An 18,015-nucleotide genomic window follows, 5' to 3' on the forward strand; every position below is an offset into this window, starting at 1 on the left:
CAGTAAAACAGCAGGAAAAGAACTCTGCTTTCAATAGCTTAGAGTAGGTTTCTCAGTGTGTGTTCCAGCTCTAATCTCCTGGTCTATCCTCCCGCATGAGTCAGTGGGTAAGGAAGGGCAGTGTGTAACGCCTGCCTGGATCCACAGACTCAGATGGGCTGTAAAGGGGAGGCTAGAGGGAAGCCACTCACCAAGCAGGACCCCCAGGACCCTGAAATCCTTTAACCCCTATACAGGGATTTGGAATTACACAGGACCCTGGAGATCACTACCTGGGAGCTGACCTAGGTTGCTGCAGTTTTGCCTATGCAGTATTATGCTGTCATCTGTCTGAGGTCGTGCCCTCCCACCCGGGGTATGTGTCTCAATGTGAGTGATGGGTGTACTGGGTGCTGATACCTGTGTACAGTCTTCTGGTTCGGCTACACCCGGCTCTTCTAGGCTCTGAACAAGTTCTTCTGGTCCTTTAACTTCTTCTCTGTGTTGAGGGAAGGTGATCACTGGGATTACAACGGCTCCATTGTTGTAACGCCTGCCTGGATCAACAGACTCAGGTGGGATGTAATGAACAGACTAGGGGGAAGCCCCTCACCAAGCAGGACCCCCAGAACCCTGAAACCCTTTAACCCCTATACAGGGATTTGGAATTACACAGGGCACTGGAGATTTCTACCTGTAGAAGGCTGCAGTCCGATAAGAGTAGTAGTCAGGCAGGGTCAAACCAGGAATTGCAGAACAGGGACAGAATCGGCAGGCAATGACTTAGTCAGCAAATGTAGCAGAGGTCAAATCCAGATCGGGCAGCGAGCTACACAAACAGTAGGCAGGAGGGTAGTCAGAAAACACGCAGAAGTCAACACACAGGAATCACCAAAGAGAATAGGACGTAACAGGAGCCAGGAAAATCAGAACTATCTCTGGCAGTGGTCATGTGACAGAAGGGGGAATAAGAAGGGTGTGGTGTCTTCCCATTGGCTGTAGCTGAACGCTGGCAACTTCAGCTAGAAGACACATGCCACCCACAGTCAGCCAGCGGTACTGCAGATCCCAAGCTAGCCCAGCCCAGTGGATGATCGGAGCCTGCGCCCACTGGTGCCGCTGGCATCGACGCCTCTCCCATCACCAGCACCATCTACGGCAGGAACACGTCGTTGCCTGGCGATCGGAGCAGAAGTCACTGGAGCAGACTCCGGCGATGACGTAACACAGTGCAACTGAATTTAGCTGTGTCACATTACAAACACCTCTATTAGCTCTCCTCCTGTCTTAGTAGTGTAACTTCAGCTATACTGTCACACTAGGTATGGGGAAGTACCAAGCAAGAAACAAAAGGTAAGGGAAGGGGACTCCTGTGTCTAGGGAAAGGGGAGATGGTGACCCCTGACCAAACCTACTGCTGGGCCAGGGGTCCCTCATGATCAAAATGCAATACCTTGATTGTTACGGTTGCTGTGGCACTGGAGTCTATGTCCAGATTTCTTGCTACTGCACATGTGCAAGCACTGGAGACTAAGTCCTATCTTGGAGCCATTGCACATGTGCGGGTGACATCAATTTGTGCGGGTGACAAACATGTGCGGGTGACAAATTTGGTGAAAGGTGCTCTTTAATATGCGCTGGTGGACTCTTCATTTGGCCTTCTCTCTTCTGTCCTGAGGACATCTTGGGAGCTCAGGTGCCTGGAGGGCCAAAGACAACAGCTTCAAGTGCTGCATGTGGACCTTGAAATGTGTGTTTGAGAGCCTTGGTTTAGAAGAAAGAACGTTTACTCATAATCACAGACTGTGATTCTTACTGTTAGAGCAGTGAGACTATGGAACTCTGCCACATCATATGATAATGGTTATTTCAGTAAAAAAAAGTACAAATGGGGCCTGGATGCCTTTCTTGTAAAATGTAATATTACATGTTACGGGCTATAGATTCTGAGATGGAGCGTTAATCCAGGGAACTAGTCTGATTGTCGTATGTGGAGTCGGGAAGGGTTTTTTGCCCTAACATTGGAGCTATTGGTGTCTGCCCCATGGGGTTTTTTGTCTTCCTCTGGATCAACACGTTAGTTTATAAGCTGAACACAATGGACTTATTTTCTACCTTCAACCTTAAAACTATGAAACTATAAGGCAATGACTTCATTTATCATGTGTTTCCTTTAATTTTTTTTGTACTAATTTTACATTTTTCTTGATACTTTCCGCATTTCTTCCCGTAAGTATAATACATATATTCTGACCTTCAACTAGTTTCTGTATATAGTAGATCAGGTGCTTTCTTTTACTTAATATCTCGTTATTTCCAGAACAAACTTCCTTGTTTGACATTATTGTAAGATTACTTTACTATTGGAATTTATGAGAACTCAGACGCCATCTAGTGGACATTTGTAGAAATGCTTCCAGGGCTTACAATACATTTTTCCTTCTTTACTATGATCTGTTTTCTCAATTTTTCATTTCATTTTTTCGATTGCAGATAAAAACTGATGGTTTTCTTTACTACTTACTTACAGCTTCTGTGTTTCTCATTGAAATCTTTCATGGGCTCAAAACATTAACATTTCGAATACCTGCTTTTATTTTACCATGTAATGTTTTGAACAAATTAAAAAACTAATCTTACTTGTGTCACCACATTCTGGGGTTTTAAAACTGGATTATTTTTACAGACATGAGCAGCAAACATTTTTTTTTATAGAATGGAAAAAAAGTAATGACTGAAAAAAATCGTAATATTTTATGTATTTTATTTATGCCCTATATGTATTTTTTGTTAAGTATTGCATTTGTGACGCCCTGGACAAGCCAGGGGCCACAGAGAACAACACAACACACCCCACACTCTTGGTCAGGCACACCGAAGTCAGACACAAAACCCTTGTTGCCTTCCTCCAGGGGCTGATGTCCACACCAGGGGGGTGGGCCAGGCGGTTGGTCCCGCCCACCGAGGAGTTCACAGTCCTGGAGGCGGGAAAAGTAAAGAGTTCAGTTTTGGAGGTGAAAGTGGAAGGAAGTGAAGTGGTAGTGGAGCAACTAACTGACAGTTGGCCCGGGCGGTACAGCAAGGTTGGCAGACGGTGGTGACCGTCTGCAGGAGTGACCGATCGGAGTTTACCGTGGACGGACGGTGGCCCGGCGGTACCGGACCGGTACACAAAGAGAAGTCAGCACCATCTGGCAGGCGTTTACGGACCCTGACAAGGCTAGGAGTCGCCGTGAATTTGTCGAATCCGTCAGCGAAGGGAACCTCCTGGGTTCCCCAGCAGCCAAGTCCCGACAAAAGGCAACAGCCCAACCGTGAGAGGGAGACACCGCCACCACCAAGGCAACCATTTTCCAGGGCCAGAGCCTGCGGGCAAAAAGGGGCTCCTCCAGCCCATATCCAAGTGGGAACCCATCGTAACCATCTACCGTACATAGGTGCAGGGAAAGGCAGTCACCATCAACCTGCCGGGAGCAGAAACCACCGCAGCCGTCTGTGGGACCCGTCCATCCAGCCGTGTGTTTTACCGAGAACTGTGTCCTCATCATTGGCTGAGTGAGTACCACCGTACCGTGCGGCACAGCGCTGCCCCTGCGACCCTGCACCTCACCAGGCCCCGTAACCCGCCTGCCATCCATCCCGTCCCCCATCACCGGGCCCCGGGACAACCAACCCCCTACCCACGGAGGGGAGAACTAACAACAAAGCTGCTCCCTGTCACCGCTCCCGGGATCCCCGTCCAGAGGAGCGGTGGTGTCACCAATATCACCACAACCGTGGGTGGCGTCACGGACAATACTCAAATCCACCATCCAATCGATCCCTACCCCTTTTCACTCACGGGCAAGGAACGCCGCTCGAGTCCCCGGGATCTGGCCCACCGCTCCAGCCACCGCCGAGCAGCAGCAGCAGCAGCCGGACCCGAGCAGTGGGAGAGCGCAGCGTCTCCTCCTCCGCCCGCGACAACTTGGCGTCACGAATAGGATCTTACCACTCTGCCGTCAGGTAGAGGTGCGCCTTGTTACCGCCGGAGGTGTCCGGCCGAAAGATTTGTGAAGCCGCCATCTTGGGCGCGAAAAGTTCCCGCTCGAGCGTCTACTCGAGTAGTGGAGGTGCGAAGGACAAAACCCCGCCCCTGTAGAGGAGGAGCCGGAAAAAGACTAAGGGGAACGGAAACAAGATGTCTGCGCCCGACAGAGCCGCTGGAAGAGCGGCGGACGCAGCCGCGGGAGCACCTGTAGATGGGAACGGGCCTGCCCAGGTCCCGGCCGGGCTGGCGGGGGGCGCCGTGGCCCCAGCTCTCGCTCAGGTGATGCCGTTCTCTTTGCCCTATGTGCCCGGAGCTGCCTGGCTACCGCAGTACGATGGGAAACCTGATGCCTTGCAGGTTTTACGGAAAAAAACTCAGTCCGCTACTAGAACTGTACCCCCTGACTGATAAGCAACGTGCAGTGCTAGTGCTGGGGCAGCTAACCGGCGCGGCTGAGCAGGAGGCGGAGACCTGGGCCAAGGGGGACCGGTCCTCTGTAGCCACCATATTTGAAAAACTGCAGACTGCATTTGAGACCCGTACCGAGGCCGAGTTGCGGATGCAGTTCTATCAATGCCGGCAACGGCCCGCAGATAGCATTCGGGACTATGCTCTGCGCCTGCAAACCGCGCTCCGCACATTGAAGCAGGTGGACACCATCAACAGTGTGGACAGTAACAAAATGTTAAGTGAGCAGTTTGTGCAGGGGATGAGGTCCTCGGAGGACCGCAAACAGCTTCGGCTGTGGGCCCTAGAACACCCTGATGTGGACTTTGCCGTATTAAAGGAACGGGCCATCAAAGCTCTGCAACCCCCTGCAATTGAAGCTCCTGAGCCAGCCCCGTGGCCGGTCGAGACTGCTCCCGTCATGGTGGCCCCTACCCCATCAGCACCTCCAGTGCCTGCAGCTCCAAGCGGAGCGATGGAAGAGCTTGCTGCTCAAGTTCGCTGCATGGATGGGGACCTCGCTAAGATCCTTGCCGCACTCCAGCCTCTGACCAGATCCCAGGCCCCGGTGAAGATGCAGCTCGCCGACAGCCCTGAGGACGTCCCCTGGATGCAGCGGAGAAGGGCCAATGACTCACGGAATGGACCTCCAATCTGTTACAGGTGCAGCAAACCCGGCCACTACTTCTGACGGTGTCCGTTAAACGACCAACCCCTGGAGACACGGGCCAATCCTCAGGAGTAGAACCCCATGGCCCCCCAGACTGGCGGGACCGGTACATCGGGGCCCGGCCCATCATCCCCGTGGCTTTGGACGGCATACCGGTGATGGCTCTCCTGGACACTGGATCACAGGTAACCACCATACCATAGACACTGTATCAACGGTATTGGGGAAAAGATGAGCTGGCTCCTCCAGATACCAGTATAACACTGATTGCTGCTGATGGACTCCCATTGACCCAAGTAGGGTACAAACAAGTGGCCATGACTGTGGGGCAAGCTGAACTGCAACACCAGGGTATGATTGTGATAATGAATGAACCCAGTGATCATAACCCGAAGGTAGTGCTAGGGACCAACGTGATGGAGCACTGTATGAGTGATGTGCTGACCCTACTGCAGCAGCTGGCCGCCACGGCGGCAGGGAGCCGACAGAGAGCTGTGCAGAGTGAGATTCGAGCCCTGATGTACCGCCAACATGTGAGTTCGAAAGGAGGAGAGATTGGCGGGGTGAGAGTGATCGATGTGGCCCCTTTGATTGTGCCTCCCAGGAGCAAGATGATGATTTGGTGTAGGGCAGCGATAGGGCCCCAGGGGCGTGACTACCCCGCCATGATAGAGCCCATGCCCTCTGAACACTGGCCAACAGTAATGGCCGCCCGAGGGGTGGTAGATGTAAAGAAGGGGAGAGTGCCCGTGAGGGTGCTGAACTGCGGGGAGGAAGAAGTCAGGCTTCCCCGGTGCGCTACCCTTGCCAAGCTGTTCACCTTGGATCCCCACACCATCCACGAGGCCATTCCCACAACCTCACCACCTACTGCCAGCACTCACCCATCCCAAGGGGAGTTAGACGAGTGGTGCCAACAGCTACACGTAGGCACTGACGATACCCCTGCACATCACAAAGAAGGGGAATACCGGGTGGTACAGGAGTATGAGCAAGTTTTTAGCAAGCACCCCCTAGACTTTGGGCAGATTAAAGGGGTCCAACACCATATCCCCACCGGTGAGCACCCCCATATCAAAGAAAGGTACAGGCCTATTCCCCCTGCACACTACCAATGTGCTAAGGACATGTTGAGGAACATGAAGGAGGCAGGGGTTATTAGGGACAGCTGTAGTCCCTAGGCCATCCCGTTGGTACTGGTTAAGAAGAAGGATGGCACCATGCGGATGTGTGTGGATTACTGAAAAATTAACCAGATAACACATAAGGATGCTTACCCTCTGCCCCGCATTGAGGAGTCCCTGGCTGCGCTGAGAACCGCTAACTACTTCTCCACCCTTGACCTCACCAGTGGGTACTTGCAGGTGGCTGTGGCACCAGAAGACCGAGAGAAGACTGCATTTGCTACCCCTATGGGGCTCTGTGAGTTTAATAGCATGCCGTTCGGGCTGTGCAATGCCCCTGGAACTTTCCAACGGCTGATGGAATGCTGTCTGGGGCATCTAAACTTTGAGACCGTCCTGCTGTACCTGGATGATGCGATTGTGTACTCTCAGTCACATGAAGCCCATCTGGAGCACCTAGCCGAGGTGTTTGCGTCCCTTGCCAAATATGGGATGAAGTTGAAGCCCTCAAAGTGTCATCTGCTGAAACCCAAAGTGCAGTACCTAGGGCATGTGGTCGGTGCAGAGGGTGTCGCCCCCGACCCTGAAAAAATCACCGCCATTCAGGACTGGCCAAGGCCGACCACGGTGAAGGAGGTGAGGCAGTTCCTGGGCCTGGTGGGGTATTACCGTCGCTTCATCAAGGGGTACACGAAGATGGCTGCCCCCATGCAAGACCTCCTCGTGGGACAGACCAAAGGTGGTAGACCCCTAGGAGCTCCATTGGTGTGGGAAGAAAGGCATGAGGAATCCTTCCATCAGCTGAGAGCGGCCCTGACCGGAGAAGAAATCCTAGCATACCCTGACTACAACCACCCCTTCATCCTTTACACCAATGCCAGCAATGTGGGCTTAGGGACAGTCCTATCCCAGGTCCAAGACGGGAGAGAGAAAGTGATTGCCTATGCGAGCCGAAGGCTTCGACCGACTGAGAGGAACCCCGAGAACTACAGCTCTTTCAAGCTTGAACTCCTGGCACTGGTGTGGGCTATCACCGAGAGGTTCCGCCATTACCTGGCAGTGGCTAAGTTCACCGCTTTCACGGATAATAACCCGCTGACTCACCTGGACACCGCCAAGCTGGGCGCGTTGGAACAGCGATGGGTGGCTAGGCTAGCCAACTACGATTTCACCATCAAGTACAGGGCCGGCCGTGTCAACGTTAATGCCGATGCACGCTCTCGGATGCCCCACTTGTCGGAAAAAGAGCCAGAAGACGACGACCTCGAAGAGATTGAGCTGCCCGCATTTCATCAGCCACCGACTGAGAAGGTACATGTCTATCAACAACGGGTAAACCTGGACCCGCTGCCCAGCCAGGAGTGGCAAGAAGCTCAGGACCAGGCACCCGCCGTCCGCTTAGTCAAGATCTTGGTGGAACAGGGTGCTGCTGGGATAGACCCTGCCGCCACAGATGAAGCCCAATGCCTGTGGCGTGAACGGACCCGGCTGTATCTACACCAGGGGAAGTTGTACCGTGAGCTGATTAGCCCGAAGACCCATGAGAAGATCCGCCAGTTGGTGATTCCCCAAGCTACCGTGCCCACTGTCCTGCAAGCATACCATGATGGTGCTGGGCACTTTGGATGGAAGAAGCTAGAGATGCTGTTGAGAGAGCGGTTCTATTGGAGTGGAATGCGGGAATCTGTAGAGGCCTGGTGCCGAGAGTGTGGCCCTTGCGCGGTGAGAAGGAAGGATGAGGCCAGCCAGAAAGCGCCCCTACACCCAATTGTTACACACCAACCGCTGGAGCTGGTTGCCCTGGACCATGTAAAGCTCACCCCGAAGTGGGTACACTTACGTTCTAACCATTGTAGACCACTATTCAAGGTTCATGGTGGTTGTCCCAGTCAAAGACCTAACTGGCCGTACCGCCGCTAGAGCGTTCCAGGCCTATTTCTGCCGACCACATGGGTACCCGGAGAAGGTGCTTACTGACCAAGGCCCGGCCTTTGAAGCGGAGGTATTCCATGAATTTTGTCAGTTGTACAGCTGCAAGAAAATCCGGACCACGCCTTACCATGCCCAAACCAACGGCATGTGTGAAAAGATGAACCACCTGGTCCTGGGCCTCCTCAAGACGTTGCCGCTAGAAGAGCGGAACCTGTGGCCGGAGAAGCTGCCTGACTTGGTCGATATGTACAACAATATCCCTTCTAGCTCAACAAAATGCACCCCAGCATACCTGATGAGAGCACGCCCCGGCCGGCTACCGGTGGATCTGGACATGGGATTGGAGGCCCCAGAAGCGCTCCCTTCGACAACTGAATGGGATACTCGGCGGAGAGTGCAGTATCGACAGATTCAGGAGTATGTTGAGAAGAATTTGAGTCGGAGTCGGGAACAACAGGAGCAGTGCTTTAACCAGAAGGCGTCTGCTGTCCCTTTCCAGCCTGGAGACGTAGTGCTGAAACGAAAGAGGAGGACCCACCAGCTGGATGATCAATGGGAGCAGACCCCATATGTCATACAGCCCACAGGATGGGAAGATGGGAAGGCCTACGAGATCAGTCATGACCAAGGGGGCACTTTGGCCACGGTTTCCCGGGACCATCTAAAGAGGTGCCCACCAGCATTGAGGGCAGCAGCTGAAGCTCCGATTCCTAGACCGGCGGAGAAGGCAAAAGAGGTAATCCACACCGTGATGGGTGACTTTCCAGCAGACTGGCCTACAGAGAATGGCGCGGTGATTCTTCCAGTGATACTATTCACACAACCCGTGGATGAGAAAGTAATGGAAGTGGTCAACCATGAGCCAGTGCCCAGGGATGAACCTGTACCCAGCTCCCCTATGCCTCCGCCTGCCCCACACGATAGCAGGGAAGAGGAACTGATTGTTCCCTCTGCCCCACTGCCTGCCACCACTGACACCGGGCCCCGGAGATCCACCCGTCCCAACCTAGGTAGACCCCCACTTAGGTAACAGGGAAACTGTTCTTTAAAAAAGGAAAAAGTGTGTGTGTGTTGAAAGTACTGTTTAAAGTTTTGAGAAATAAGCAAATGATTTACCGAAAAGTCACCTGATTTACAGCTTGATTGAAACCGGTCGTTGCCGGCACCGTTGTCCCCGTGGGGACTGTCTACAAGAGTTGCATAAGGGACTCCTTATGGACAAGCCCGAGAACTAGCAGGGCAACCACAAACTTGGTGGCTTGTAAATAAAAATGTTTGTTGGCTTTACTGTGACCGCCTCCGGAGAGGCAGATTGGAGAAAGGGCCCGCAGTGGAGCAGGCTGGGGCCCAGCCACTACTGCAACCGGTGGCAATCCTCTGGGGGTTTCAGGGGTTCCCCATGGATGTGGGTCCCCTGAAAAGGACAGAACCCGCTCGGGCAACTTGTGCTGGACTGGGGTCAAGGGGTGCTGCCTGTTGCTTAGGGGCAGCATCAGGGCCAGGTTGCTTGGGTGGGAGAGAGCGGAAGCCGTAACCGTAACGTTTAAGTAAGAGTACCTCCCGATGTGGGAAGATGTTAATATAATTGTAATGTGTTACCGTTTTACCTTTTCTATTTTTCAGTTGTGAAAATAAAACCGGTGATGGACTGGCAGCCCGCGGACGGTCTGCATTTAACTAAGGGGGAATGTGGCGCCCTGGACAAGCCAGGGGCCACAGAGAACAACACAACACACCCCACACTCCCGGTCAGGCACACCGAAGTCAGACACAAAACCCTTGTTGCCTTCCTCCAGGGGCTGATGTCCACACCAGGGGGGTGGGCCAGGCGGTTGGTCCCGCCCATTGAGGAGTTCACAGTCCTGGAGGCGGGAAAAGTAAAGAGTTCAGTTTTGGAGGTGAGAGTGGAAGGAAGTGAAGTGGTAGTGGAGCAACTAACTGACAGCGTCCGGGTGTGTGGCCCGGGCGGTACAGCAAGGTTGGCAGACGGTGGTGACCGTCTGCAGGAGTGACCTATCGGAGTTTACCGTAAGGACCGTGGACGGACGGTGGCCCGGCGGTATCGGACCGGTACACAAAGAGAAGTCAGCACCATCTGGCAGGGGTTTACGGACCCTGACAAGGCTAGGAGTCGCCATGAATTTGTCGAATCCGTCAGCGAAGGGAACCTCCTGGGTTCCCCAGCAGCCAAGTCCCGACAAAAGGCAACAGCCCAACCGTGAGAGGGAGACACCGCCACCGCCAAGGCAACCGTTTTCCAGGGCCAGAGCCTGCGGGCAAAAAGGGGCTCCTCCAGCCCATATCCAAGCTGGGGAGCGGGTTACCGGTGGGAACCCATTGTAACCATCTACCGTACATAGGTGCAGGGAAAGGCAGTCACCATCAACCTGCCGGGAGCAGAAACCACCGCAGCCGTCTGTGGGACCCGTCCATCCAGCCGTGTGTTTTACCAAGAACTGTGTCCTCATCATTGGCTGTGTGAGTACCACCGTGTCGTGCGGTACAGTGCTGCCCTTGCGACCCTGCACCTCACCAGGCCCCGTAACCCGCCTGCCATCCATCCCTTCCCCCATCACCAGGCCCTGGGATAACCAACCCCCTACCCACGGAGGGGAGAACTAACAACAAAGCTGCTCCCTGTCACCGCTCCCGGGATCCCCGTCCAGAGCAGCGGTGGTGTCACCAATATCACCACAACCGTGGGTGGCGTCACGGACAATACTCAAATCCACCATCCAATCAATCCCTACCCCTTTTCACTCACGGGAGAGGAACGCCGCTCGAATCCCTGGGATCCGGCCCACCGCTCGAGCCACCGCCGAGCAGCAGCAGCAGCTGCCGGACCCGAGCAGTGGGAGAGCGCAGCGTCCCCTCCTCCGCTCGCGACACATTCCACATGTGTTAATTCATAATTTTGGTGCCTCCAATGTGAATCTACAATTTTCAGACTCATGAAAATAAAGAAAACTCTTTGAATGAGAAGGTGTGTCCAAACTCTTGGTCTGTACTGTATGTATATATATATATATATATATATATATATATATATATATATATATATGCATAGGGTTGTGGAAAGTATTCAGACCCCTTTAAACTTTTCACTCTTTGTTTCATTGCAGCCATTTGGTAAATTCAAAAGAGATCATTGTTTTCTCATTAATGTACACTCTGCACCCCATCTTGACAAAAAACCCCAGAAATGTAGACATTTTTGCAATTTTTTAAAAAAAGAAAAATAGAAATATCACTTGGCCATAAGTATTCAGACGCTTTGCTCAGACACTCATATTAAAGTCACATGTCCATTTCCTTGTGATCCTCCTTGAGATGGTTCTACTCCTTCATTGGAGTCCAGCTGTGTGCAATTAAACTGATAGGACATGAATTGGAAAGTCACACACCTGTCAATATAAGACCTCACAGCTCACAGTGCATGTCAGACCAAATGAGAATCAGGAGGTCAAAGGAACTGCCCAAGGAGCTCAGAGACAGAATTGTGGCAAGACACAGATCTGGTCAAGGTTACAAAAGAATTTCTGCAGTACACAAGGTGTCTAAGAGCACAGTCCCCTCCATATTCCTTTAATGGGAAACGTTTGGGACCACCAGAACTCTTTATAGACCTGGCCGTCCAGCCAAACTGAGCAATTGTGGGTGAAGAGCTTTGGAGAGAGAGGTAAAGAAGAAGAACCCCAAGATCACTGTGGTTGAGTTCCAGATATGCAGTAGGTAAATGGGAGAAAGTTGCAGAAAGTCAGCTATCACTACAGTCGGGCCTTTATGGCAGAGTTGCCCCACGGAACCCTTTCCAGGACTCTCGGACTATGAGAAATAAGATTCCCTGGTTTGATGAGACAAAGATAGAACTTTTTGGTGATAAATCTAAGCGGTATGTGTGGAGAAAACCAGGCACTGCTTATCACCTGCCCAATACAATCCCAACAGTGAAACATGGTGGTGGCAGCATCATACTATGGGGGTGTTTTTCAGCTACAGGGACAGAACAACTGACTGCAATTGAAGGAAAGATGAACGCGGCCAAGTACAGAGATATCCTGGAAGAAAACCTCTTCCAGAGTGCTCTGGACCTTAGACTTGGCCAAAGGTTCACCTTCCAACAAGACAATGACCATAAGCACACAGCTAAAATAACAAAGGAGTGGCTTCAGAACAACTCTGTGACCATTCTCGACTGGCCCAGCCAGAGCCCTGACCTAAACACAATTGAGCATCTCTAGAGAGACCTGAAAATGGCAGTCCACCAATGTTCACCACCCAACCTGACGGAACTGGAATGGATTTGCAAGGAAGAATAGCAGAGGATCCCCAAATCCAGGTGAGAAAAACTTGTTGCATCATTCCGAAGAAGACCCATGGCTGTACTAGCTCAAAAGGGGCTTCTACTCAATAATGAGCAAAGGGTCTGAATACCTATGACCATGTGATATTTCAGTTTTTCTTGTTTAATACATTTGCAAAAATTTCTACATTTCTGTTTTTTTCTTTCAAAATGGGGTGCTGAGTGTACATTAATGAGAAAAAACTTTTTTTTTACTTCACCAAATGGCTACAATGAAACAAAGAGTGAAAAAAATTAAAGGGGTCTGAATACTGTCCGTACTCACTATATATATATTTACGGATGTGTGCCTCAGGGTGACCACAATATAAGACAACTCTAAAATCTGCAATTTTATCACATAGCACAATGCCACAGATGTGGCAAGTTTTGAGGGAGCGTGCAATTCGCCTGTTGACTGCAGGAATGTCCACCAGAGCAGTTGCCGTGAATTGACTGTCAGAAACCATCTCAGAAAGCTCATCTGCATGGTCGTTGTTTTCATAGGAGTGTCTACTTGGCCACAGTTCGTCGTCGTAACAGAGTTGAGTGGGCAAATGCTCACATTGTTGGCTTCTGGCTTGTTGTAGAGGTGTTCTCTTCATGAATGAATTCCGGTTTCAATGTATAGGGCAGATGGCAGACTGCATGCATACCATCCTTTGGGTGAGCGGTTTGCTGATGACAACGTTGTGAATCAAGAGGCGCATGGTGCTTATGGTGCTATAGTATAGGTAGGCATATGTTATGAACAACGAACACAGGTACATTTTATTGATAGTATTTTGGATGCACAAAACATACTGAGACAAGGTTCTGAGGATCATTGTTGTGCCATTCATCCAAGACTCAGTGTATATATATTTATTTATATATTTGCTCTTTTTTATTTAAACCAGAATGAAGTTCCTCTTCCTCCTGACTTGTGTTACCAAACTGCAGATCACTGGGAAATTGACCGGAATTCTTTGAAGTTTTTGAAGAAGCTGGGACAGGGTCAGTTCGGAGAAGTGTGGGAAGGATTGTGGAACAATACCATATCAGTAGCTATTAAAACCCTAAAAACAGGTATGTAGAAGTAGAGCACACAGTTGGTCAGTACAATGTACAGCACAAATCACTGGTCGATCCACTTCAAGTTTAGCTTTCACCACTTCACATTATACTTGGTTTAATAAAAAAATTGTAGCTGCAATTGATCGTGATGGAAATGGTTTCCAGTATTCGAAGGAGACGTTTAGCACACTGAAAACTGAGGCTAAAATAAAGGCTGGAATTTTTATTGACCCCGAAATCATCATTCTAATGCATGGAGACAAATTCAGACTAAAGGCTACTTTACACACTGCGATATCGGTCCCGATATCGCTAGTGTGGGTACCCGCCCCCATCTGTTGCGCGACACGGGCAAATCGCTGCCCGTGCCGCACAACATCGCCCACAGCCGTCACACATACTTACCTGTCCGGCGACGTCGCTGTGACCGGCAAACCGCCTCCTTTCTAAGGGGGCGGTCCGTGCGGCGTCACAGCGACGTCACTGAAACGTCACTGAACCGCCGCCCAATAGCAGCGGAGGGGCGGAGATGAGCGGGACGTAACATCCCGCCCACCTCCTTCCTTCCGCATAGCGGCCGGGAGGCAGGTAGGGAGAGCTTCCTCGTTCCTGCGGCGTCACACGCAGCGATGTGTGCTGCCGCAGGAACGAGGAACAACCTCGTTACTGCTGCAGTAACGAGATTTGAGAATGGACCCCCGTGTCGCCGATTAGCGATTTTGCACGTTTTTGCAACGATGCAAAATCGCTTATCGATGTCACACGCAACGGCATCGCTAATGCGGCCGGATGTGCGTCACGAATTCCGTGACCCCAACGACTCCGCATTAGCGATGTCGTAGCGTGTAAAGCCCGCTTAAGACTTAACCCTCCGGATCTTACAACTTGGGATGCATTTATGCTAGTAGTGCAAATCTTCCTTGGGAAAAGATGAGCGAAAAGCTATGCTGAACTAGTAAACAACATGCCTAAGGCCTGAGGTTACCTGCTGTCACTGGATCCAGCGGTGGCCGCGGGTAACCTCAGTGACAGCTCAGCTGATCGCGCGGCTGTCTTCAGTTGCTGTGTGGATGTGACAGGAGCGGCTGTGTATTCTGCAGCTCCGGTCACCTCCATGCAGCAGCGCTGGAAGCAACGCTGGAGCATCCTGGGTTACGCCGGACAAGGAGGGCTTTTTGGGGCTGATTAAAGTGGTTAACCAGGGTATATGTTTGTGTTTTTTATTCCTAATAAATGATTTTTTCGGGTGTGTGTGTTTATTTACTGTAATTTACAGATTAATCATGGAAGGTGTCTCATAGACGACTGACATGATTAATCTAGGACTTATTGGCAGCTATGGGCTGCCAATAACTCCTTATTACCCCGATTTGCCAACGCACCAGGGCAAATCGGGAAGAGCCGGGTACAGTCCCAGAACTGTCGCATCTAATGCATGCGGCAATTCTGGGCGGCTGTTGGCTGATATTGTTAGGCTGGGGGGCTCCCCATAACGTGGAGCTCCCCATCCTGAGAATACCAGCCTTCAGCCGTATGGCTTTATCTGGCTGGTTTTAAAATTGGGGGGGACCGCACGCCGTTTTTTTAAATTATTTAATTATTTATTTCACTACACAGTATAGACACGCCCACCGGCTGCTGTGATTGGGTGCAGTGTGACACCTGTCACTCAGCGTGGGGGCGTGTCTCACTGTAACCAATCATAGGCGCCGGTGGGCGGGGATAGCAGGGAATACGAGATTGTTTAATGGGCGGCCGGCTTTTTCAAAACAGTAAAAGCCGCCGGAGCAGTGTGAACGCCGTGCAGCGACGGGGATCGGGGATCGGTGAGTATATGAGAGAGGGGGGTAGACTGACATGGACAGAGAGTGAGGGGCAGAGATTGTGACCGACTGACTGTGATTAGTGAATGACAGACACTGTGAGGCACTTCAGAACGCAGCTTTTCAGCTGCGCTCTGAAGCAGACCTTTTTTAAGCTGCGGTGCAGAGCGCACACCTGCGCACATAGCATCAGACACCAAAATCGTATGAGGGATGTCACACGTTACAATTGACTAGGTTCGTGCAACAAAACGCTCAATTCTAGACAAAGATACGATGTGTTTGCGATCAACGGTTTTGCGTTCAATCCTGATCGCACGTAGATGTCACACGCAGATACCTCACAAACGATGCCGGATGTGCGTCACTTACAACTTGACCCCAACGACGGATTGTGAGATATATTGAAGCGTGTGTAGCGGGCTTTACATTCCCATCTTGCTTCTTTACCACCCAATTTGAGACACATAAGTGACGAACATGGGAGGAGGTTATATAAAGATATTTCTACAATGGAGAACAGATTTCAAGGCCGCTGGATTGCCAACATGATGAGGAACTAATGCTGGATTTTGCAATGGGCAAATATGACAAGCACAAAAGCAGATGCCTGAAGTACTTTTAACAGTACCAGGCCTTGCTTAATTAAGAATTTTACACTGGAATATGAGGCTTTTTGAAATGTTGTTATTCCATTACATTTGCTTATACTGTTTGCTACGAAAACTTTGATGTAGATCAGGTTGGAGTAAAACTTGTTCTGTACAAAATTATTAAATTCTTTCCAAGTGCTTAATTAATTTGGGCAACCTTATGCATAACAAAATTTCCTGACATGTTACAACAATTCCGACTTCAGATTTGGAATATGCAGTCTTGATATCGTGGAGTTGTGCAGTGTAATAGATCAATCTGTTCCCATGCAGAATCATGCTATCAGCAGCACATCTAGAGTTTAAACCGGGCAATATGATGCTGAGAACAATGATTTTTGTTCCACCATAAACAACCCAATCACTCTATGAATGAGCAGCATTTTGCTAATCAGTTGAACGATTTTCTACCTTTTTACACCTATGAACTCTTTCTGTAGAGCAGGGATTTATAAATGACTACTAAATACATACAGTGTATGATACAGACAGTGCATGGTACACACACATATGCATACACACACATAGCACACACGCATGTATGCACTGAGCACATACACACACATACACACAAATGTATGCACAGAGCACATACATACAGACAAGCCCAGGAACACATGACGTCCAGAAAACAGCTGATTGCTCCAGAACTGTGAGTACGGCTCCACTGCCTGGCAACCTAGGCTGCAGTGCCCGACTTTTCTCTTTGATAATTTTACAGACAATTGTATGCACAGAGCAAATACAGGTGCATCTCACTAAATTAGAATATCATCAAAAAGTTAACTTATTTCAGTAATTTAATAGAAAAAGGGAAACACATATATTATATAGAGTCCTTACACACAGAGTGATCTAATTCAAGTGTTTATTTCTGTTAATGTTAATGTTTATGGTTTACAGCCGATAAAAACCCAAAAATTATATAAGATCAACTGAAAAAATGATCTTAAATTGACAAATGTTGGCCCTCTGAAAAGTATGTACAGTAAATGCACTCAATACTTGGTCGGGGCTCCTTTTGCATGGATTGCTGCTGCTGAGGTGTTATGGACGCCCAGGTTGCTTTGATAGCAGCCTTCAGCTCATCTGCATTGTTGGGTCTAGTGTCTCTTATCTTCCTCTTGACAATACTCCATAGATTCTCTATGGGTTTTTAGGTCAAGTGAGTTTGTTGGCCAATCAAACACAGTGATACTTTGGTTATTAAACCAGGTATCGGTACTTTTGGCAGTGTAGAAAGTTGCCAAGTCCTACTGGAAAATGAAATTTCCATCTCCGAAAAACTTATCAGCAAAGGGAATCATGAAGTGCTCTAAAATTTCCTGGTAGACAGATGAGCTGACTGTGGTCTTGATAAAACACAGTGGACCTACACCAGCAGATGATATGTCTCCCCAAACCATAACTGATTGTGGAAACTTCACACTAGACCTCAAGCAGCTTGGATTACGGCCTCTCCACTCTTCCTACAGACTCTGGGACCTTGATTTCTAAATGAAATGAAAAATTTACTTTCATCTGGACACAACACTTTAGACCACTGAGCAACAGTCCAGTTCTTTTTCTCCTTGGCCCAGGTAAGACGCTTCTCGCATTGTCTATTGGTCATGAGTGGCTTGACACAAAGAATGTGACAGTTGTAGCCCATGTCCTGGATACTTCTGTGTGTGGTGGCTCTTGAAGCACTGACTCCAGCAGCAGTCCACTCCTTGTGAATCTCTCCCATAATGTTTGAATGGCTTTTTCTTAGCAATCCCATCAAGGCTGAGGTTATTTCGGTTTCTTGTGCTTTGGCTAACACACTTTATCCTTCCACTCAACATTCCATTAATATGCTTAGATACAGCACTCTGTGAACAACTAGCTTCTTTAGCAATTACCTTTTGTGGGTTACCCTCCTTGTGGAGTGTGTCAATAACTGCCTTCTGGACATTTGTAAAGTCAGCAGTCTTCCCC

The 18,015-nt window shown here is 50.0% G+C and overlaps 1 protein-coding gene across 1 annotated transcript in view; it reads left to right on the forward strand.

Moving 5' to 3' along the window:
- The window catches only part of FRK (fyn related Src family tyrosine kinase), a 166,398-nt gene that overhangs the window by 123,715 nt on the left and 24,668 nt on the right, over nt 1-18,015 (forward strand). Inside the window, exon 4 of the mRNA XM_075338332.1 lies at nt 13,424-13,592. Coding sequence (XP_075194447.1) covers nt 13,424-13,592 — 169 coding nt within the window. The remainder of the gene's footprint in view (nt 1-13,423; nt 13,593-18,015) is intronic.

Source organism: Anomaloglossus baeobatrachus, chromosome 3 (assembly GCF_048569485.1).
Source record: "Anomaloglossus baeobatrachus isolate aAnoBae1 chromosome 3, aAnoBae1.hap1, whole genome shotgun sequence".
NCBI lineage: Eukaryota > Metazoa > Chordata > Amphibia > Anura > Aromobatidae > Anomaloglossus > Anomaloglossus baeobatrachus.